The following is a 24,123-nucleotide window of genomic DNA, read 5'->3' as shown; positions in this document are numbered from 1 at the left end:
TGCAATTTTGTGGCTACGTACCATCCCCTTATGTTCCCATATTTCTATAGTATATTCATGTAGCTTAGTAGTTTTTCCCCGTTCATTATCTATTCTTGAAACTATCATTTGGATTGGGATTTTCTTTAAGATAATTTAGTTTTGTTTTATTATTTGGATAAATTTTTGAGTACATTACATATCCTTGTCCAGCAAAAAGTAGAAAGTTCTTTACCTTTTATTTCATACGTATATTTGGTTAAGGATATAGCAATTGATGTGAAGACAAAATTACATCATTGGATCGGTTTAATTTTCTTACCGTCTGAACCGATTTCCTCTTATCTTAACGTCCATAATTCATCGTTGTCTTATTGACAATAAAAAAAACCACACAAAACAAAATAATCCTTTTCCGGTGGCTTCGATGACATTGGGCTTCACCTGCGGAGTTTTCGAACTAAATGAACACGTGTCCCAACTTGAAAGCCTGAGCATGGGGTCCACCACCTTATGCTAACCAAATCAGATCAAATTCCAACATTGTCAGACTCTAAATCAGTAACAATCCACCCTTTTGTAGGCCATATCTGGAACTAATTCATGTTTTAATTTTTTTGTATCATTGGTTTACGTATCCTTTGCTTCTACTTGTACTCATGCCAGGTTTGTACTTACGCATGACACACATGAGATGAGACCTTGTGTTAATTAATTCTCCTTATTAGATAGTATACTTATTCTAATAAAGAAAAAAAATTTCTACACAAACCAACAACAAAAAGGTTCCAGCTGTACTATGTCACCGTCCAAAACGGCAAAACCTGCCACACTGTTTCCTTCTTAATCTATTTGCCTGCTAATCGCATCCCATTTTCGATCCATAGTAATGAAAAGTTTGACATCTTTTTATCTGTTTTTTTTTAAATTAATAAAACTTTACCTTTAGAAATAAAGAAACTCATTTTCCCGCCTCATTTTGAGGTAATTCGCATCCCATTTAATTTCCAACAGTATATATATATATTGTATCTCTGGATCTCTTGTCTTCTCATTTGAAATCGGAATGCAAACAAAGGGGTCCTTTGAGATAATTCACAAGCTTCTCCTCTATATATCATTAGCTCTATCTCGTAATTATGTCTCTCTTGCTCCCTCTAACAGACTATTTTCATATATATATATATATATATATTCACAAACGGAAGAAAAATCAGCAGAAAGCGATCGGTAACTAGAGACTAATAATCGCCAGCCTCATGCATGTCTAGATTTTTCCAAGCAAGTCTCATTCTGTCTTCAATTAAAACCAGAGAAGCTGTGAGAGCCAGTGCGACGGAGACACCTGTACGTGCTTTGGACATATGCCCCATGAATATCTCCTGCTTGATGCTGCTGCATGAGGAAAGACAATTATTCAGACATTGAAAAGAGACCGTGGAATTCAAAGGTCGAGAGAAACAATGACTGAACACTACTGTTTTTCCAGTGTTACGAATGAGAAACATGATTGCTGGAAATTGAAGGCACGTAGATCTTTGTAATAATGTCGTCTCCTATTTGTGCCCTTTGATTTAATGTGAATTCAAACTGTTAGCCCATGTCTATTATATTAATACTGTTTTGCATGGTGGAAAATTATAGTTAGAGCATGAACAAGCAATTGGTGAACGCATGAATGAATTTATACAAACAAGAAATAAGAAGGAAGACGATTATACATTATATCTGGTATTGAAGGTTGAGATATGCCATTTTACGAATCATTTTCTATCTCTTGGTAAAGAGGATATCAATTACTGATTATTAGTTTATTTGATCAATATAATTTGTTTTTGTATTTCATAAAAGCTTTTTATTATATCTAGTATGTCATCATCTAAAATTACAAATAGTTTTCCAAAACGACTTTGTTCTATTATTTGTCTCAATATATATCTGTTGCAGCCCATTGTAATTGCTCTTGTATTTCCAAATAATAGTGATCATGATCTTAATCCGAGGAATATACTCTAGTTCCTTTACATAGCGTCGAGCTTAATTGGATGAATGAAATACCCATCCAGTCCTTTTTATAAATAAACCATGTTAACTACTTTCCTGAAATTAAGGAAATTAGTTAAATGTTAAATATTTTTACAACTTTAAAAAATTTACCCTTAATCAAATTAAAGCCATTATTTGAGCTAAGACTGAAAGAGATAAGCGTTATTGATATTTCAGTAAATTTTGTTAGGTGTCTTGTATTAAAGATTGATGAGTATTCTCTCCGGACCATAACATAAACATTGATAACTATTTTGCGGCTCTAAAAAAAAAGTTAAATAAGACATTAATCTCTCAAAAAAATTTATATCTTTTCAATAATATCCTCGTTAAACATTTATATTAGTGTTTTAATAATAACAATTAAAATTTTAATATATTTTTTTTAAAATAGAGTATTAAATAAAATAAGAGTATAGTTCAAAAAATAATTACAAAAATTATATAATATTATATATTTTGTACTGAGTAAAGTTTTCAAGAATATCTTATATTATAATTCAGAAAAAGTAAAATTTATGATGTGTTCTACTCACTCCCATCTTCCCACATGACACCCTCTCCTGGACAGGACCTTTATTTTGGCCCAAATCTTTCCGATGTTAAGCAAGTTCAGCCTCTCTCTTTGCCTCACATTGCAAATTTCATCATTGGAGGGCCATGAATAGTATTCTTCCCAGGAGGTAATATTCCTATACACATATATTTTTTCGACGTCACTGTACTGTGATATGACTGCACCCTGCGTTCTATCTTCAATAACATCGATGCCTTGTTTTCCTTTTTTTTTTTTTTTTTTACCTGTCTGATCGAGTTTCATTGCTGTTATGGCTTCGGCTGGCTAGAAATTTTGAAGGACATTACCGTTGAAGTGATGCAAAAACTGAATTATGGAGAAGAGAGCCTGAGTTCTCTCTCATTTTTGCGTCATTTATCTGGGGTAATCTGTTTCTTATAATTGACGTCATATTGTCGTAACAGTTCTAAAGTCTAAACCAACTCACAAGTTAACGCCATATAATCAAAATTCGCCAAACGACGACTTTTCTTGTTTCTGTCGTCGAGGAGCGCGATTTTCCCCAATGTAAGGTTGACATCTGCAATGGCCGGAATTGGATTTTATCGACAAATCAACCGCCCTCTCATCCACTTTCGTTTCAATGCTCTGGACGGCCAGCCGGCGTTTCTAATGAGTGTACAAAGCTTGAGAAAGCTGCAGATTAAACATGAACCCCAAAAAGCGATTCAAGTTTCAGAAACACCCACATGTTGCTATTTGTTTTTCCTGTCCTGTTAATATGTATCTTTAGGCCTAAAACCAGAGAAACTAAAGATGTGTTCTCCAGCTTCAGCGGCGACACCCGTTCTGGCTTTACGAGCCATCTTGAAGAATCTTTTACCAGGAACGATATCACAGCCTTCTTAGACGACCAAATTGAGAAAGGTGCTGATACGTCTCCTACACTTTTACGAGAAATCAAGAGGTCCAAGATCTCAGTCATCATTTTCTCACAAGACTACGCCACTTCAGAGTGATGCTTAGAAGAACCGGTAAATATAATGGAGCGCAAGAGAAAAAGAAAACAGATTGTGATACCCATTTTCTATAGGGTGAGGCCCAGAGAGGTGCGAGAGCAATCTGGGATTTACGAAGCTGCTTTTGAAGAACATGAACAATGTTATCGGCGTCGGAGAGTGCAAAGGTGGCGGAATGCCATGACAGAAGCAGCCAAAGTCTCTGGCTGGGATAGCTCCGCTTACGGGTATACATACGCATGAATAGTGATTCACTTCTCTTTTCGTTTCCTCCATATATATATATATATATATTTCAAGTCGAGAACTTCTACTGATCAAGATTTTTCATTAATTAGCACGAGTTTTTACGCCATATATAGTTAATTAACGCAGGCAACATGCTACTTTCCGGTCTTAAAACTTAGGAGATAGTTGGGGATTTGTTTACATGTATTCTAAATATAAGATATCAATCCATTTTCACTTGAGACATGTAAGGCGGTACTGTCAAGACTTTTTTTTTTTTTTAATTACTCATCTCCTATTCACTGTCAAGACTTTTGATCATCTACATACCAATGACATTGGCGTGCATCTGCAATCTAACTTCAAAATAGTGTTCCATTAATTTTTCCAATAATTCCTATTATGAATTTTGGTCTTGAACAAGGTGGTGTTCCAGTTTGCTTTGAATTTGGTTTGTTGGAACGGTCTTGATCTTCCTACAGACTTGTAGCTTTTCAAGTTATTTTAAGGGGAAATAATTTTTACTAATTTGAACTTTGAAGACAAGATTCATTTTAATGAGGGAGATAATGTCATGAATAGGCCTGATGATGTGTTTTATATATTATTTGAGTAAGTTTTTGTAGTTTTTTCCCTTTCATTATCTGTTCTGAAAACTATCATTTGGATTGGAATTTTGATTAAGATAGAGTTAAGTTGTGTTTTATATATTATTTGAGTAAATTTTTGAGCAAATTACATATACCTAGTCAAACAAAAGTTGAAAGTTTTTATGGTGTACAAATAATTGATGCTTGGAAAGATAGTTCTAACTTCTGAGCAAGATTATTTCCTTTCTAAGAGCTTGACAAACATTTCTGAGCAAGACTTGCATTTATAGGAGGGAGTCAGAGCTTGCAAAGGATATAGCAAATGATGTGGAGACAAAACTTGAATCAATTAGCCCACGTAGCGGGAGAGAGAGCAGCCAAATCGCAACACTAGAATAGGCTGCGTGTGTGCGTGGGTGCATAGCTTCAGTCTCAGGATCATTTTGACAAACTTCATTGCGCACCCAAACCGAAAATTATAGTTTCTAAAACTTACTCTTCAATTCAAATGAAGCTATATCTTTGTACCATAAGGAACATTCTCAACCTTACGCTGAAACTTGAAAAAGCTGTATAAGTAAAAATTTCAGCCCATGTCAATTTTTGTACAGTAACTCATGTCAATTTTGGCCAATGTAATGTCTTCTTTTTCTTTTCATCTTTTTTCTATTTTTTTGAATGCCTTCTTTTTAATTATTTTTCTTCAACCATTCATTTTACATTATTATTATTGAAAAATCTTGTTGAATCAAACTGAATGGCTATATATGCATGATACAGACACACATAACAAACGCACTCGCATATCCTTACCACATGTATATATAATATTTTAAAATACGAGAAGAACTAGCCGACACATGGCGTAACTCCCAACGAGAAGGCTGGAGCTATTTAAATTCTAGGTTTTGAGTTTGAATATGATAAATTAAATGAAAAAACATTTTTTAGAAAAGTTATTGCAATTAGAACTAATAAGGCTTACATTTTATCTTTGTAGTATTAACTATCTTATAATTATATATAAAAAAATACATGAAGGATCGATTTTTCTTTTTCATTTTTTTTAAATGGGCAAATTAAACGGGTCAACGGAACTAAAGTTTACTCGATGTGGAACTTTGCGCAAGTTGGCAAGTGGAATTTAACGCCCACTTGGGCATTTTTTCATCTGCCTATTCCCATAAAATTTCCTGGGTCAAATTTGATGGCTATATTTTAATCAAATATCCTCCTTCAAACTCCGTTATTATATTCTTTTCACATATAAAATTTTATTGAATTATTTTTTTTAAAAAAATCATAAGGTCCCATTCGATGACATGGCAGATCATTGAGAGTTTCAGTTTTACAATAAACTAAAATGAATTTCATTTGAGAAAAAAAAGTTTCTGCCATGCCCCTCACAATGAGGAGCACCCATGCATGCATCTGCAGATTGGTCTCATTTCATTTGGGATGCAATGGATTTCTCATCAATTTAAAAGTGTTTGATAGGATTCAGAGGAAGAAACAGTTGATCAGTTTTTAAAGATGTTTTATTTTAAGGAAGAAGCACCCATGTTTTATTTTTAAAGATGTTTTTAAATTAAAGAACATAAAACATAAAATTGAGATATTAATATAAAAATAAATAAAATAAACTTAAAATAAAACATCAAATAAATAAAGTTAAAGGATAAAAGGATAAAAGTATTTTAATGTCACTAATTTCTTTCGTTTATTAAAAAAGTATTTTAACTGTAACCGCGTTTTACTAATTCAGGTTAGCGTAAACAGTAAGTATTGTCGTCACTTAATTAGTGGGTTTAAATACTAGCCTTTTTAAGTATGTAGCAGTCCTAGCTTGGTGCTATGTGCAAGGGAGAACAACGACTTTCAGATCAGTCTCACACCTTGTAGAAGATCAGTTAGACGCCACAATCCCATTCTGTAGTCCAATATAACCAAGACGTTCACAGAAAAACAAGTTGCTATGGCATCAATGAATCGCTCATCGTCCTCAAGTGGTAATGGTAATGTTCCTCCGGAGAAGCACGAAGTGTTCATCAGCTTCAGAGGAGAAGACACTCGCAAGGGCTTCACGAGCCATCTCAACGCTGCTTTCAGGAGGAACGACATCAGAACCTACATGGACTACAACCTCGAGAGAGGAGACGAAATATCTACCACTCTCCTCAAAGCCATTGAGGATGCTCAGCTCTCTGTTATTGTTTTCTCCAAGAACTACGCTAATTCCAAGTGGTGTCTGGACGAGCTCCTCAAGATCCTTGAATGCAAGAGATCCAGAGGCCAGGTAGTGTTGCCGGTCTTCTACGACATCGATCCCTCCTTCGTGCGTAACCAGATAGCAAGTTATGCAGAAGCATTTGAGAAACATGAGCAGAGATTTAGGCATGACTTGACCAAGGTCCAAAAATGGAGAGACGCTCTGACAGAAGCCGCTAGTTATTCTGGTTGGGATTGTACCATCAACAGGTAATTAACGTGGTTTTCATAATTATAATTTAAAGAGAGTACTGGTTTGTGTTTCGAGACAGTGTGTTTCTTTGCAGGATGGAATCAGAACTGGTTGAGGAAATAGTGAAGGATGTGTTGGAGAAACTGAACAGAGTGTATGTGGGAGACCTGGATGAGCAGATCGCCAAGTATGAACAGCTTGCACAGCTCCAGAACGAGTATGCACGCAAATTACCCAGTATTCAAAACTTTCAGCAGGTTGAAATCACAAAGCAACGCATCGTTCAGCTTCAGATGGAGAGAAATCTTCGCATGCTTCGTCTCACTCCTGACATGGTTTCTGAAATCCAACAATCATCTCCACCCAATAATTATCGTTTTTCTAGCTCGATCTCTCCCGTGATGAAATGTCAAGATTGTTATAATAGAATTCAGGTTTATAAGCTTTTGTTTTGTTCTATTGTTTAAACGGATACATTTGTGTACTGTTGACTACTTCTATATGGCTTCAGCATCAATTTCATTTGATGCATTTTTAATTCATCCCCTACCATAGTTACGCTGTCGTTAGTTCTTTCAAATGTATTTTATTAAGTTGCGTATATTTATAACTCGTATATATCTCACGCTCGATAGTTCATCTTCAAGCGGACCAGCTTCATTTTTTAAAATAATCAATTTTTGGAGTGTTTTCAAACGAATCGGCGGATTTATTAATGGGATTGCTTGATTTTCAGCACTTCTGTTCTTTGTGATGAAAGCAATGCAATAAAACAATGAAGTAGCCAGAGATTGATTGAGGTTATTTTAAATTGGATGAATATTACCGATGCATAACGGGGAAAATAGAGATGTTATTTACAGGTGTTACCAAATTCATAAAAATAAACCTGAGAATATTTTAGAAATTTTAAAATTAAATGTAAAAATAACAATAATTTTAATATTATAATAGTTAAAATAAAATATTCTTAATTAATCTTCAAGCCTCTAAAATATTAAATTATTCTTTTTCATGTTTCCATCACTTACTCCCCTTTTTTCACATATATATCCTTGAATTGTATATAATTTATTATATTTAAGGTTTTTTTTAAGGGGTGATGGTAGATAGAGTTGGTTTCTCTCCACTACTTTTCTCCCAATTATCTTTTCATTATAAATTTGAAGTCAAAAAAGTAAATCTGAATTGTTTAAATTAAATTTATATTTTAAAAATTATTAAATTTAAATATTTAAATTCAATTTAACGGTCGAGTGGTCTTCCCTTTACTCCCTTAGAAAGGCCAAATCTGACAGTACTCAACATCCTATCGTCCATTTTCTCTATTTAATTGAGAGACTTTAATGTTCACATTTTTAGAAGTAATTAAATAGCAATGTGGGAGTATAAACTAATTTTATCTGCATGTTACTCCCTCCATCTCAAATTATAAAATATTTTTAGGTAAAATCTCACATATTAATAAATTTTATTAAATATACTTTAACAACATTATCTTTTCAAAATAAAAATATAAAATTTTTAAAATACCCATCATTTAATATATTAAAAAGAAAAGTGAGAGAAATTAATCATAGAGAGAGAAAGGATAATATTAAAATTGATGCATTTAATAAAATTTTAATTTACTTAAAATGTCTTATATTTTAGGATAAATAAATTCTTTAAAAGTAACCTATAATTTGAGATGAGAGGAGGGAGTAGAAACTTATAATTCAATTTAAGACGAAAGGTAAATTTAACCAGGTTTCAAATTCATAACCCTTTCAAGATCAGTGGCAGGCTAACAATAATTAGCGCGAGAAAGCATAATCATCAACACATAATTACATTAAATCATGGTTCATCTGCCCATATATGTATTGTCAACCTATTTTATTGCGAAAATTAATATCCACACAAACATACCAAGACTAAATATAGGGATATGTTTTCTTATTATTTTTAAGAGACGTAAATTGCTAGTCCTTTTTACTCATCTTAATTATTCACATTTTCCAGTTTTTTTTTTTTTTGAAATCCTTCAAGCTGCAAAGGTGTCTGCTTTTCAAGGTCTTCTTTTTTGTTTGACCAAAATCTCCATTGTCCCTGAAAAATATGGGTCAGTCAAACTCGACGGCTATAAGTATAAGGGGGAGAGACCAACTAGCTCGAATCATTGAGCGCATGGTAAGTTGTATCCTTATTGTTTATCATTATATTAAATAAATTTTTGTTGTCCATGAAAATTCCCTACTAATCAGACCTAACACTTACTTGAACTACCAATTATTTTTAGATTTTTTTTTGGGCCACATCAATTGTCCCTAGAATATATTCCCTCTATTTCAATATACAAGTTTTTTTTGGGAATTTTTTTGTTTCATTTTATATATCCTTTCAAAAATCAAACGTAGAATTGTATAAAAATTTTCCTATTATTTACTTATTTTACTCAAACAATTTTGATTTATTCTACACAATAATTAGGGACAAGTTTGTCAATAATTTAATATATTAATTAATTAATTGTGTTTCTTAATCTATATGCTAAAATCTTAACAGACTTAAATTTTCATTTATTTTCTACACAATAATTAGGGGCAAGTTTGTCAATGTAGTCAATATTAACTAACATGGATTCCTCCGGCTTCGCTGAGACTCTTCTACATGTGTTGGCAGAAAACAAAGAATTGTATATGAGCTTCAATCATTATATAGCTAATATAATTTAAGTTATTAATTTGTTTCCGTTTCACTTCTCAGCGGGTGATTTGGCAACCTATACACATGTGCACGCGCTTGTAAATAGAAGAATTTTTTTGGCCGAAGTAAATAGTAGAAATTTGTAGAAAACTTATTTGCACCCAAATTATCAATTTTAAGACTCAAGCTTCACTCAATTTAATCGATTTTAAAATAATTAAAAATAAATATTTATAAAACCTTAGCCATTAAGTTAAAATTGGGTCTAGGCCATTATCTTCACACTCCACCTATAATACTTGAATCATGAAAGTTAGAAAAGTAACCACGATTGAAGAAGTGCTTTCTAAATTCAAGGAAAATGACGATCATGGAGTTTAGACATAAAGTCAGGACCATTTATAAATAAATGAGCCCTCTCTCATCATCGGCATCAATAAACTACCAGTCAAATTTTCAAACTCCAAGTCTACTACTTTATTTTCAATTTTATCATGTAGTTTTAGCCTTTAGTTTTCTATTGTATAGCCGGCATAGCCTACCAACTCTTTCTTTAATCAATGTATCTCTATTTCCCTGTATCTACATTAATTTTCTTCACTTTGCATTCTTGCATCTAGGTAAACTATAGTAAAAAGCTTAGGTTCCTAGCGTTTGATCAAAAGTAAGGTTCTTTCATCTTTTTAAGATCCCGTGTCTTTGGTACGCCTCACAACACCCCCTTTTTTGCAGAACAATCTTTTGGCACGCTCGGTGGGACCTGTGTGAACGCAATGCCTAAAACACATAAGGATCAATATATTGGAAAGAATGAACCTGAGTCTTATGACTTAGAGAGAACATGGTTGCATATGCAAAATGTGAAGTAAGGGCCTCTCATACTTTAGTGATTGTGGGGCAACAAGCAATACCTCCTCAAGAAATGCCTTACCCACTAGCTCAAGATGAGTCTTAAAGCCTCTCACTTAGGAAAACCTCTTATTATTGTGTCTAATGATGTTGTAACTTTGTCTTTAACCATGATACATGATCTTATCGATAAGCAAGCAATAACCTCACAAGCACTAGTAGAGGAACTCAAGAGATAACATTTGAAAAAGCAATCGAAGTAAGCCAAAGCCTAGGAGAAGTTGGAATGCTAGGCTGATGAGAGGCAAAGAGCTTTATTGCAAACTCTGAAAGATAGCCTAAGGAATATCCTTATTATGCTGTTTAGATCATCAAATGAGCAAGCTCCAATTAGCTTGCACATTCAGAGAGTAGATGGATTTGGGGGGTCTTCCAACATGCCCTTCAATTAGAAGATTAACAATAAGGACCATTATAATATCCCTGAAAGGAGAAATGGTAGGTTTAACTCAATGGTAGGCCCATTCAACCTCCAGGAAAGATAAATGACAAGATGCTGTAAGGAAGAACAATAGTACCATTAAGACACATTTCTTAAAGCCCATCACAAGTGGCACTACTCAGCCAATACTCTCAACAAGTCTATTTAAGAAATGCAAAGAGATCTCAAGACTAGAGCTTGGCCTATGAGTCAAGTCACCATTGAAAAGCTCAGGAGGTAATCTGTACGAGCTCACCAAGAGGACTCCATCTTTAAGATGTCTCTTTAGGCCAATTTTAGACAGAGGAGAAATGGATAACTTTACCTAGGATGTGGGAAGAAACTTGAAAGTTTGTAAAAAACTTAAGGAGCAACATCCAAGGGCTCTAAAAAAGAGATGAACAAGGTCCTAAGCTAATAGTTTCGGTGCCCAGACTGTCAATTTTTAAAACAATAAGGCTTGGCTTGTCAAATTCATTGAGTCCTGAGATATTGTTTGATACGGCCCTAGTACTTGAGCTATCATTTCCTACGGCTCTAGTCTATCAAACTCAAATGGCTTTGATATAAAGGAGTCATATTTTAAGAGATCAAATCCTAACCCACCAATCCCATAAAGGTAATGTCTACAAAGATTGGATCTTAAGTTGCCAATCCTACAAAGACTAACCCCACAGTAGCTAACTTTACACAGGCCAGCACTATAAGGGTTAGAGCCATAAGGGCCAAAGTTGAAAAGGCTAGCTCTGTAAGGGCCCTTTGCATAAGAGTTCTCCCCCCAAGGGCTCTCTTCACAGGGAAAAAAGTCATAAGGTCGAGCCTTGCAGTAACTAGACTTTGCAAAACTAGCCCTTAAGGTCCCAAAACTTAAAGGGCCAATTCTAAAACCAGCTCTTGAGATTCTAAACCTTGAGAAACTTAATCCTAAGCTAGATCATATAGCCTCTAATCCTCAACTATAAGAGTGTCCTCCAAGGAAAGTACCAGATCAATTATCAATCATAACAAGAACGAGCCGATCCTCTAAGACATACTACTCACGCAACACTTGAAAGCGAGGCCAATGAAAATATCCATATAAAATTGGCCTACAAAGGCTTCCACTAATTTGTATGTAGAGGGCATTGTTTGCACCCAAATTGTAAATTTGGAGGCTTGGGATTAACTCAACTTAATTGGCCTTAAAATAATTAAAAATGAATATTTATGATATCTTAGCCACTAAATCAAGATTGGGTTAAGGCCATTATCTCCACATTCCACCCATGATGCTTGAATTATGAAAGTTGAGAAAGTGGCCATGATGGAGGAAGTTTTCCTAAATTCAAGGAAAATGAAGATCATGAGGCTTGGGCACGAAGCCCAGACCATCTATAAATAGAAGAGCCCTCTCTCATCATCAATATCAACAAACTACCAGTCAAATTCTTAGACTCTACGTCTGCTACTTTATTTTCAATTTTATTATGTAGTTTTAGCTTTTACTTTTCTGTTATACAGCTATCATAGCTTGCCACTTTTTTTTTTAATTAATGTATCTCTGCTTCCCTACATTTATATTAATTTTCTACATTTTGCATTCTCATATCTGAGTAAATTGTGGTAAAAAAGCTCGGGTTCTTAGTGTTTGATTAAAAGTTAGGCTCTTCTATTCTTTTAAGACTCCACATCTCTAGCATGCCTCACGACACCTTCCTTTTCTGCCAAACAAACCTTCATAAGGATTGGAGTGACAAAAAAAAATACAAAGATCTCTTCTCAATCTATAGTAGTATGTAATTCTCTTATATTGACTTAAAAAAATAAATCTTACACACTCTTTTGGGTGAGATGCTAAGATGAGAGAATCAAAGATTAAAAAAAAAATACATATCCTAATTAAATTTGTTTCCTACAAAATGATGGAATAATCTTTATAATTAATAGTTTATGTGATAATGATAATGCACGACCTTAATTTCCAGTTGGCAAGTGGCATATCCTTAGGATTAAATATTCAAATTGCCATTTTGTTTATCCCAACTTCTAAGCGGACCTTACTGTATCACTCTTTAAAATTGAAATTTATATCTATTTGATTGGTCAAGTTGACTTTAAATGTATTTGTACAAGACCTAGCTTATTGTCTATACTTTCTAATGTCTACCTCCATTGAACTACAAATTGCCATACACTATGTCTTTGCAATAAAAATATTGTTTTCTTATTATGAGCGTGTTGATGGTATATGAACGAAAATTAGAGGGAAACTATGAGTAGTTGAATCAAAATTACATCTTGACTTCAAATTTTAAAACTTAATTTCATAGATCATTTCACATTTAGATATATATATATATATATTTATTTATTTATTTATTTATTAGACCCAACTTTTTTTGATGTGAAACTTGTACATAAATTCAAGACCACTCATATTTAGACGTTATAAGTGGGAATTTGCTCCAAATTTTAGATGACAATTCTCCCATGCATGGCCATTAAGTTTTCATTTTTTAGGAGTTTATGTCCAGCTATTTTTCATATTTCTGTATCATATTCTTTCAACTTCTCTTCCATTGACTTTTGGCAAGTTAACGAAGTAATTAAACCATATACGGGTTTCTCTCCTATATATTTCGCACAACGCAATCCCAAATTCAACTACAACAAATTCCACACCAAAAATATCAATCATCTCTGTCTATCATATCCAAGAATGCCACGTGCGACCTCCATGAGAAGAAGTAAAGATCCTCCTCAACGACGCGATCATCAGTTTCAGAGGAGATCGAAGACACTCGCAAGACCTTCACAAGCCACGCATCTCCACGCGGCTTTAACAAGGATTGGCATCAGAACTTCAAGAAGAGTTTTTGGAAGAACAATACAGTTTCGGAGAGCGAAAGAAACCATAAAGCAACACTGGAACAGACGACTCAAAAAGTCAAAATGGAGGAGGAGTTCAGGAAGCTTCGTCTCACACCTGACTTGGTTCTCCAAATGAAAATTTCAGAAGCCACACAAACCTACTAGAAAGTTGATAGGTGTATCATGCATAATTGCCTTATTTGTTCTTGTCTCATTCTTGTGCGTGTGTTTGGACTTTGTTTGAACCAAATTAATTAACTATAACGAACTATAGTTATTATCAAGTGATGACAATAGCGACATAATAACCAACAAGGTTCGCTATATATATATATATATATAGTTAGTACATTGCCGGATCTCGCGAACATGTTGTCTCCCCTTGTGTTTGAAAAAATTAAAAAAACCCTGGTTGAGAGAAACAAGGCTCCCTTATGCGATTTCTCCCATAATAAATATACTATACTCCGTCCTGTCTCGTAAGCCATTCATTTAATCTCATTTATAAATTACGATATAATTTTTTAAATAATATATATTTAAAAAGTTATTTCTTAAATTACCTTTCACAAAAAAAAAAAGTAATATGATATTACTTTTTAAATTTATTATATTGAGACATATTTAAAATTCTACATACGTTTATTCCTCTTTTTTTTGCATTGGTATTAATGACGTTAGTAAAAATGACTTATAAAAAATATTGGAAGAGTATATATATAAAAACAAACTGACACGACATATTTCTTTCTTTCCTGCTCTTCTAAAAAATAGTGTCACGCATTAAAGGCAAAAAATATTGTCATTTTTGGGGCTAAGCGTCTTTAAACAAAATTAATCATCTTTGATAATTATTTGGTCAATAACTCATAAGAATGTGAGTTTAAATCCCATTGTTGATATAAAAATTTTGTTGTTGAGTAATTTATAAATATTTTTATAAGTACTTTTTAAATTTAGAGATATATCTAGATTCAACTTATCTAAACTCTTATTCATGAAAGAAATACTATAATGGTGTATTTGGAAGTAATGAGAATTTGAATTTGAATTTGAACCAAAATCTCTTATTGTGTCCTTATTTTATAGCTTTATAATTTTAAATTCCCTTTAGTTTCTGGTTATTTAAAATTAAATTTTGGCTATTTTAACTTTCTTATTTTCTTCACATTTTTATTATTTGTGTCTTTACATTCTCAATCTTGTCTACCAATTGAAAAGTAGATGTTAGCTCACCACTTAAAAATCTTCTGTTTCCACTTTCTTTTGCATTTAAAATTTTTTACATTGTCCGAACAAAATATTTTAGTTACATTATTTTAAATATGAAATTTTAAATTTAAATCCATAAATCTAACCGGTGCCAAGACTAATTAAACAAACATTGGCCAATCAAAATTCACGCTGATCTACACCTCTCCCTCCCCCTTTGTTGTCTCTACCAAGTTCCCCAATCTCCAACGACCACCGTGAGTAATCTACACGCCCTTCGACCGCTGCTAGCTCTCTTCCATCTTCCCCAATCTCCGATGACCATTGTGATGCTTCCATCTTTATTTCATCATCTCCGATGACCATCACGGGGACAGACGTTGAGGTGCAGTGATTATATTGCTTGCTATCTCCTCCACTTCTGCATCCCCACATCTTCTCCCCCCCCATACGTTTGCTAAGAAGGAAAAGGAACCCAAGAAGGAAGATGAAATCGAAGGAACATGCTCATATTTCTTCAGTCCGTGCATGGGTTTTGTATTTGTGTGGGTTTTTTGACACTTTGTTTCTCATTTGTGGCCTTTTTATGCTGTGTTTGTGTGGTTTTCTGATCTGTGCGATGGTTCCTGCAATGCTTTTGTGGCTGCTGATGATGTGATGCAGAATTTTCATTTTCTACTTTTTACTAGCGCATTTTGGTCTTTTTTATTTTAATTATATATACATATTAAAATTATGTCAAGATTTCATCTTAATATTAAAGACACTTATCATGTCTTTGTCTTCTTTTAAGCTTGAACTTGTATTACAAATTTTTGTACCAAATGGGACCACTAAGCCGGCCTCCTCTCGTGTCTGGTCCAAGAAACCATAAGCCCATTTGGTTCAAGAGAAAGCATAGTCCATACGGGGATTCCAAGTCATCCATAACAAAAGCTATAATATCCACATGTAGACAGACAGACACAACCCTACTTACCATTGATAGCAGTACATTAAGCCGTATATGAGTCAAAATCAAGGCCATGATAATCATTATGCCAAGCAGTACGACCATAGCTCAATTGTCCAACACTACCCAATTGAAGATACTGATAGGCTCACCGCGTGAGAGGTAGAGGACGTACAGTGGCTCAGTGCAAACAACCATCATATCCTGATGATTGGAGACGTGATTCTCCGACTCCATAATCCTAGCCCTTGCTCTTCTATCAGAAAGATCAAGTGAAAGAAAAGAGACGTTGGTAAAGGAACTAGAGATCTTACAAAATTAGAGAGAAGCAAACGTAGCTAGATCAACCCAAATCTAGAGACGGACATACGAATCTTGACTGAAGAGAATTCGATTCGAGGTCACATAAGAACGTGGCCGAATATTACGAATAGGAATGTTGACATAACTCCATTTACACGGCCTACAGAGCCCACGATCCCAAGCATCGAAACTAGCACCAACAAGATGTCGCCGATCAATAACAAAGATCTTGTGCAGGGAACGCTGAAGACTCTGGGTGTTGGGTCAACGCTGAAGGTCATCGACAGTGAGGATGAAATCCTGGTAGTGTGCCTTGCAAACCTTCTCGATCTCAGATTCTTTGAAGTGAGCAAAGTGACGAAGGTGATGGAGTTTCATGACGCGAAGCGAAAACGCGATAGGTTGGGCTGTGATGCTGATGGGTTTTCGAATCTTGATGTCCGACCCGTTTCTTGAAGGAGGAGTCTTGAAATGCTGATGAGTTAAGGTTTCTAAGTGGGCTGCAAATCTTGAAAAATTTGGTCCAATCCGTGATTTTTTCGCTACGCACTTCAACCGAACGAAAGGGGCTCTTGTTCATGCCCAAACAACCTAATGCTCGTGATGCCATGTTAATACTAGAAAGAATTGAATAAAAAGAAGAAAATGAACATTGATGAAGATGATGATTATCAAACATTACTGCAAAAAGATGAGATTTACACAGAAAAGGAAATTGTGAATAGAGGCGCCCAGTCCTCAAGGTCATGTATTCCTTATATAGACAGATTATACAACCTTAATACACTAGCTGAAGCCACGTATGCAAGATGTAAAGAGTACATAATATACAAAATGTACAGATAAAGAAATGGGCTCAACTTTGTTTAATTTCCTTTGGTTTGGGCTTTCTAGTTTTGGGCTTCTGTATTGCTTTAATATTCCCCTCAAACTCGGGGTTGGGCTTCTAATCAGACCGAGTTTGGTTCTTAACTCCAGGAAACGAGAATGAGACAAAGCCTTGGTAAATATATCAGCAATCTGGTCTGATGAAGGAACGTAGCAGACGGAGAGTTGACAAGACAGAACACGTTCTCGAACAAAGTGCACATCCAGCTCAATGTGCTTAGTTCGAGCATGGTACACTGGGTTAGAAGCCAGAGCAGAGGCACTCTGATTGTCACACCATGCTACAGGAACCTGTTTGAGCTTGAATCCAATCTCAAGGAACAATGACTGAAGCCACGCGATTTCAGTTGCAAGATCTGCCAATGCCCTGTATTCAGACTCTGTTGAAGAGCGAGAGACCACTTTTTGTTTCTTCCCAGACCAGGCTACAAGAGAATCGCCGAGATAAACACAATATCCTCCCATTGAACGGTGATCGTCGACACACGCTGCCCAATCCGCATCCGAAAAGCCATATAAGGTAAGAAATCTACTCGGTTTCAAGTGGAGAGATAAATTTGTGGTACCCTTTAGATATCTTAGAACTCTCTTGATTGCTTGCCAATGTTGGTCTGTAGGTGCATGTAGAAATTGACTCAGTTTATTCACCGCAAACATTATATCTGGCCTTGTATTCACTAAATATTGTAGTGCTCCAACAGCTTTTCTGTATATTGAGGGATTACTAAGAAGATTTCCATCATTAATGGACAAGTTCTTGTTGATCACCATAGGAGTAGGCACGGGAGAACAATTGGCCATGCCAAAGGTTCTGAGTAAATCCAGAATGTACTTCTCTTGTTTTAGATAAAGACCCGATATATCTCTGTGAGCTTCTATGCCAAGAAAATGGTGTAGATTCCCTAAATCTTTTAAGGGAAAAAAGGAGTTAAGCTGCTTAATAAACCTACTCAGCATAGATGGATTACTTCCAGTGACAATAATGTCATCAACATAGACAAGCACAAATACTAAATCTTGTTTCCATTTGAGAAAAAATAGGGAGTTATCACACTGGGAGTGATAGAAGTGCCAACTAAGCAGGGTGGACTTCAGTCTATCAAACCAGGCTCTTGGGGCCTGCTTTAGTCCATATATAGCCTTGTTTAGAAGGCAGATATGATTAGGAAATCTTCTATCGACAAAACCTTCTGGCTGTTTCATGAACACCTTTTCTTGTAAATGGCCATTCAGAAAAGCATTATTTATGTCTAGCTGTCTGATTTGCCATTTAAAACTCACAGCTAGTGTAAGAACAAATCTCAGTGTTGCAGGTTTTAGGACAGGAGAGAATGTCTCATAATAATTAATTCCAGGATTTTGTTGAAAACCTTTAGCTACTAATCTGGCCTTTGGCTTTAAAAATGACCCATCAGGATTAAATTTTGCTTTGAACACCCATTTGCAATCTACAGGTTTGACTCTGCCACTATGAGGAACTAACACCCATGTTTTGTTATTCACTAGAGCATTGAATTCATCTATCATGGCTCTTTTCCATATCTTAGATTCAAATGCTTCAGTAACACAAGTGGGTTCAGTTACTGAAGTTTCAGAAGACTCAGTTAATCCAATGAAAGGAGTATTTGGTTTATAAATTCCAGCTTTGCTCCTAGTAATCATAGGATGATTATTCTGAGCTTCATCAAGGTGTCTTTACTCAATAGGTACACTAACAGTAGGAATAGATTGAATGGAAGTAGGTAAATCAGGAACTAAACCTGTATTTAGTTGTATGTTGCTATGACTTGCATCTTCTTCCATTTCTTCAATTCTGACAGCATGATTAGAGTTGGATTCAGATTCATTAACAGTTGTATCTTTGCTCGTAGGTGATGAAGGAATCAAATTCGAGTCATCTGTAGTAAAGGTCAGGCAGAGCAGAAAGCAAAGGTCTGAAGAAAACACTTGGATGCACTTCTTCAACAGGTACTTGTTGTTTGTTGATAAAACCTGAAGTAAATGGAAAATCATTTTCATTAAATTCAACATGTCTGGATATGTATAACCTGCCCGTAGGACTCAAACATTTAAATCCCTTGTGTGAATTACTGTAGCCAAGAAATACACACTTGGTAGTACGAAATTGGAGCTTGTGCTGATTGTAAGCTCTTAGGCAAGGATAACAAGCTGATCCAAACACCTTAAGGTTAGAATAATCAGGATATTTTGTAAACAACCTCATGTATGGTGAAATTCCGCCTAGAGCACTGCTAGGCAACCGATTAATTAATACAGTAGCTGTCTGGAAAGCCTCCCACCAATAATGAAGAGGCATCTTAGCTTGAGCTAAAAGGGTGAGACCCATTTCTACAATATGTCTGTGCTTTCTTTCAGCTTTACCATTTTGCTGAGAGGTATGTGGACAAGAGTGTCTAAATTGTATACCAGCCTCTTATAATGTCTTAGAGAAGCTCCTATACTCTCCTCCCCAATCACTTTGCACAATTTTAATCTTCTTGTCAAATTGTCTTTCAGCAAATTGTTTGAATTGAATAAACATTTGTAATGCTTCATCTTTAGTTTTAAGTGGAAAGATCCAAGAATATCTGCTGTAGTCATCTAAAAACAGCACATAGTATCGAAATCCATTCAAGGAAGGCAAGGGAGAAGGTCCCCATAGGTCTGTGTGAATTAACTGTAAAGGTTGAGAAGTCTTAGAAGTGGAAGCTTTGAAGGGTAGGGAGTGAGATTTACCATACTTGCAAGATTCACAAAACATAGGTTCAGTTTTCTCATTAACCTTCAAATTACAATCTCTAATAATTTGATTCAAAATCCTATCATTAGGATGCCCTAGTCTATAATGCCAAAGCTTCCTAGAGTCACAAGTATTATTTTTGTCAACTAAGACTTCTTCTCCTTCAACATGAAAAATCATCTCTAACTTTGCATGTCCTCTGTCACAAAAACCAGCACCTTCTTTCACCTTCTTTGCATCAACTTTGTAGAGACCCAGGTTACTTCTCAGTCCTTGTAGTAGCACTTGTCCTGTTCCCTGATTCTTGACAATTGCAGCACGTGAATTCATTAGAATTAGTGCATCATTATCATCTGATAATTTAGGAATGCTGATTAAGTTCTTCTTTGCCTTAGGAGCATAAAGAACATTGTTAAGTTTTACAGAAGTGTCAGAGACATTTTGTAGAGTAGATGAACCTATTAGTTCAACATTTAGACTCTGCCCATTAGCTACTAATAAATAAACCTTACCATCATTGTTTACTGGGTGGTCAAGCCGAGAAACATCATTAGTAACGTGAGTAGTGGCACCACTGTCTAAGTACCACGACTCATCGTTCACAGTCTCAGGAGTAGCTAGAAAAACCTCATTAAAATTAGATGAGCCAGAACCAGCCTCAAAAACGCGACGAGAACCACTAGGTGGGTTGAAGTTCTTGTCAAAGCGACGAAAACAGTCTTTTACAGTGTGACCAGGTTTGTCACAAAGCTGACACGGTGGTTTACCACCACGACCTGATCTGCCTCGGCCACCACGTGACCCTCTAGTTCCACGAAAACTTCTCCAGCCACCTCGTGAAGGTTGAGAAGTAGCAAGATGAGCAAACTGAGTAGAGATGTTGAGTTGAGTAACATGATTAAGCTGTTCCAAACGAGACTCAAATGTGAGCAGAATGGTTTGAAATTCAATCCAACTAATCTCTTCCTTAATACATGATAGTTGAACCACTATAGGGTTATATTCACCATCAAGTCCCGCAAGCACCTGAAGGAAGAAATCTGCCTGGGGAATAGGACTTCCAGCTAACACGAGACTTTCAGAGATGTTTTTCATCTTAGTTAGATATTCATCCATCCGCATGGTACCCTTCCTGGTACGTTGCAAATCTGTTCGCAGCATAAGGATACGAGCTTTGTTTTGAGCTCCCGCAACCTCACGCGCAGCATTCCAGAGACCGGCAGCAGACGATACTTGAGTCATCTGCGCAGAAACTTCAAGAGACATTGTATTGAGCAGCCTGCCGAAAACTAACTGATCTGCCGAAATCCAGTCTTCAAACTCTGGATTAATTATGGTTTCATTTTTGTCAACAATGAACTGAGGAGGGCAAGTCTCAGTGCCATTGATGAAACCTTCGAGTTTGTAACCTTTGAGAATGGGCAGGACATGAGTCTGCCATAGAAGATAGTTATTCCTGTCCAGCTTGACAAAAATATTCTGGTTAAGGGTAGGTGCTGTAGGATTCTTAGCAAGAAGGGAGGCAGAAATAAATGAACTGTTAGTGTGATTAGTGGAGTGTGGGGTAGATGGTGACTTGGAGGATTCTTCTGCCATGGCAGCTAGCCGACGTGCTCTGATACCAAGATGAGATTTACACAGAAAAGGAAATTGTGAATAGAGGCGCCCAGTCCTCAAGGTCATGTATTCCTTATATAGACAGATTATACAACCCTAATACACTAGCTGAAGCCACGTATGCAAGATGTAAAGAGTACATAATATACAAAATGTACAGATAAAGAAATGGGCTCAGCTTTGTTTAATTTCCTTTGGTTTGGGCTTTCTAGTTTTGGGCTTCTGTATTGCTTTAATACAAAATATTCTTTCATTTGAAGGATATACAACAATAAATCATCTCTTAATCTAATGGTGATGTATAAACCCATCCAGACTAACATGAAGGATTACAATTATTTTTCCTAATAACTCACCACAATGATATATGTTCCTTTTATATAGATTTAGAGATACCAACTAACTAGGTGATTAATCACTAATCATAATAATATTCCAACAGTTCTCTTCTCAATCTAAAGTAACACATGCTCTTTTCGGGTGAGATACTGAGATAAGAGTACCTTTAATGGATGATAAAGATTAATATCTTTTAAAATGCAGAGGATATTTACTAAAACATCAAAAAGAATCCATATCCTAATTAAATTTGTTTCCCACAAAATGACAGAATAAACCTTACAAACTTTTGTTTGTACAGTTAAACAATTGAGCAAAAAGACACGCACTTACATATACTTAATTAATAGTTTATGTGATAATTTACTTCCTTAATTGCCAGTTGGCAAGTGGCATCCTTAGGATTTAAGATTAAAATTGCCAATTTAATTGATTTACAATTAAGTCAAGGAGATTATTTTGACAAAAAAAAGTCAATGGATTACAACTCAGACTACCCATATAATCATTACACTGATTTTGTACTTTTCATTATCCCAACTTCTACGCCCATGCAACTTTTATATCACACTTCAAAAAATTTATATCTATTTAATTTTATGCTCAAAATTGACTTTAAGTGAAATTTTGAATTTATAAATCTTTCCATGTAATTTACATATCAACTTTATTTAATATGACACGTGCCATATCAACTCAATATCACTCTTTCTTAGACATCCCAACAATAACATGCATAAATTTATTCCAAATCTTAGATAACAATTCTCTCATGAACGGCCATTAAATTTATTTCATTGTTTTAGGAGTTTGTGTCCAGCTAATTTTTCATATCTGTATAATATTCCTTCAACTTCTCTTCCATTGACTTTTGGCAAGTTAACGAAGTAATTAAACCATATATAGGTTTCTCTCCTATATATTTCGCACAATGCAATCCCAAATTCAACTACAACAAATTCCACACTAAACACATCAATCATCTCGATCTATCATATCCAACAATGCCACGTTCGACCTCCATGAGAAGAGGTAAAGATGCTGCTCAAGAGAAGCACGACGTGTTCATCAGTTTCAGAGGAGAAGACACTCGCAAGACCTTCACAAGCCATCTCCACGCAGCTTTAACAAGGATCGGCATCAGAACCTACATAGACTACAATTTAGAGGGAGGGGATGATATATCAGCCACCCTCGTGAAGGCCATCGAGGATGCGAAGCTGTCTCTCATAGTTTTCTCAAAGAACTACCCAAATTCAAAGTGGTGTTTGGATGAGCTTGTAAAGATTCTCGAGTGTAGAAAAAAGAAAGGGCAGCTGATAGTGCCTGTTTTCTATGACGTGGATCCAAGCTCTGTACGTAAGCAGATGGGTAGTTATGTAGAAGCATTTGCAATACATGAACAGAACTTTAAGGGTAACATGGAGAAGGTCCAATCATGGAGGGAGGCTCTGACTGAAGCTTCTAGTTTTGCTGGCTGGGATTGCACCATCAACAGGTAATTTTGTTTTGTACAATATTCACAATATTTAAAGAGAAACCGAGCACTAGATTTAGAAGTATATATTTGGTAATAATTATATATGCAGGACGGAATATGAAATGGTGGAGGAAATAGCGAGGAATGTGTTGGAGAAAGCTGATGGGGTGTATGTTGGAGACTTGGATTTGCAGATAGAGAAGTTAGAGAAACTGGCAGAGCTTCAAGAAGAGTTCTCGCAAGAAATATACAGTTCGTAGAACGAAAGAAACCATAAAGCAACATTGGAACGCATCAGACGACTCAAAATGGAGGAGGAGTTCAGGAAGCTTCGCCTCACACCCGACTTGCTTTCCCACATGGAAATTTCAGAAGCCACTCAAACTTATTTCTAGAGAGTCGAGGGGCGTGTTCTACAAGTACAATTTCCTTTGTTTGCAATAATTGTGATAAGGAACAATATTGATGGCCGTGGTCTGCATAATTTCCATTGTTCTTGTCCTTTTCGTGTGCGCGCGTGTTTTGAACTTTGGATTGGCAATAAACTTAAACGGTTTAATTTGTATCGTACTTTGAACCAAATGAATTAATTATAACCTTTTTTTGTACTATTAACATTGTATAGTTATTGTTAAATGATGTTAATAGCGACATAATCAAATAACCAGCGAGGCTCAGTACAGTTGGCAGATAGCTGGTTGTCAGTGAAAAATCATGCAGTAATTGAAAAGTGGAAAATCTCCACCGTGTATGTTTATCCAATGGTTAATAAGAAATTGGTGTATAAGAAGGCTCCTCATTTGCAAACATACAGTCACATTTTATCCAAAATAAAAATTTATAAAAAATATAATATTTTTAATAAATATATTAATTCCTAATTT

The 24,123-nt window shown here is 35.3% G+C and overlaps 3 protein-coding genes across 3 annotated transcripts; all 3 read left to right on the top strand.

The window, feature by feature from the left end:
• Positions 1 to 3,100: 3,100 nt before the first annotated feature.
• On the top strand, positions 3,101 to 4,962 carry LOC129295884 (TMV resistance protein N-like). Its single transcript, XM_054934476.1, has 2 exons — positions 3,101 to 3,788; positions 4,670 to 4,962. Exons 1-2 carry the CDS (start codon positions 3,586 to 3,588, stop codon positions 4,776 to 4,778), a joined length of 312 nt encoding a protein of 103 aa, XP_054790451.1. The 5' UTR covers positions 3,101 to 3,585; the 3' UTR covers positions 4,779 to 4,962.
• Positions 4,963 to 6,168: 1,206 nt separating this feature from the next.
• Positions 6,169 to 7,377, top strand: LOC129295885 (disease resistance protein RPV1-like). The gene is made up of 2 exons (XM_054934477.1): positions 6,169 to 6,857; positions 6,935 to 7,377. The coding sequence occupies exons 1-2, from the start codon at positions 6,355 to 6,357 to the stop codon at positions 7,305 to 7,307; spliced, it is 876 nt and encodes a 291-aa protein (XP_054790452.1). The 5' UTR covers positions 6,169 to 6,354; the 3' UTR covers positions 7,308 to 7,377.
• Positions 7,378 to 22,689: 15,312 nt separating this feature from the next.
• LOC129295882 (disease resistance protein RPV1-like) lies at positions 22,690 to 23,903 on the top strand. Its single transcript, XM_054934473.1, has 2 exons — positions 22,690 to 23,257; positions 23,349 to 23,903. The coding sequence occupies exons 1-2, from the start codon at positions 22,764 to 22,766 to the stop codon at positions 23,497 to 23,499; spliced, it is 645 nt and encodes a 214-aa protein (XP_054790448.1). The 5' UTR covers positions 22,690 to 22,763; the 3' UTR covers positions 23,500 to 23,903.
• Positions 23,904 to 24,123: the final 220 nt, after the last annotated feature.

This window comes from Prosopis cineraria, unplaced genomic scaffold, assembly GCF_029017545.1.
Source record: "Prosopis cineraria cultivar Desert tree isolate PC_DT_omini unplaced genomic scaffold, ASM2901754v1 PC209, whole genome shotgun sequence".
Lineage (NCBI taxonomy): Eukaryota > Viridiplantae > Streptophyta > Magnoliopsida > Fabales > Fabaceae > Prosopis > Prosopis cineraria.
The sequence above is the reverse complement of the archived record's forward strand: the minus strand, read 5'-3'. Positions and strand labels throughout refer to the sequence as shown.

What these genes read in the sequence shown, in the direction of transcription:
- LOC129295884 (XM_054934476.1), top strand. Translation starts at nt 3,586, where the DNA reads ATGGAGCGCAAGAGAAAAAGAAAACAGATTGTGATACCCATTTTCTAT. An exon ending in TGGGATAGCTCCGCTTACGG is followed by an intron (nt 3,789 to 4,669) that starts GTATACATACGC and finishes TTGCATTTATAG; the next exon opens with GAGGGAGTCAGAGCTTGCAA.
- LOC129295882 (XM_054934473.1), top strand. Translation starts at nt 22,764, where the DNA reads ATGCCACGTTCGACCTCCATGAGAAGAGGTAAAGATGCTGCTCAAGAG. An exon ending in TGGGATTGCACCATCAACAG is followed by an intron (nt 23,258 to 23,348) that starts GTAATTTTGTTT and finishes TTATATATGCAG; the next exon opens with GACGGAATATGAAATGGTGG.
- LOC129295885 (XM_054934477.1), top strand. Translation starts at nt 6,355, where the DNA reads ATGGCATCAATGAATCGCTCATCGTCCTCAAGTGGTAATGGTAATGTT. An exon ending in TGGGATTGTACCATCAACAG is followed by an intron (nt 6,858 to 6,934) that starts GTAATTAACGTG and finishes GTTTCTTTGCAG; the next exon opens with GATGGAATCAGAACTGGTTG.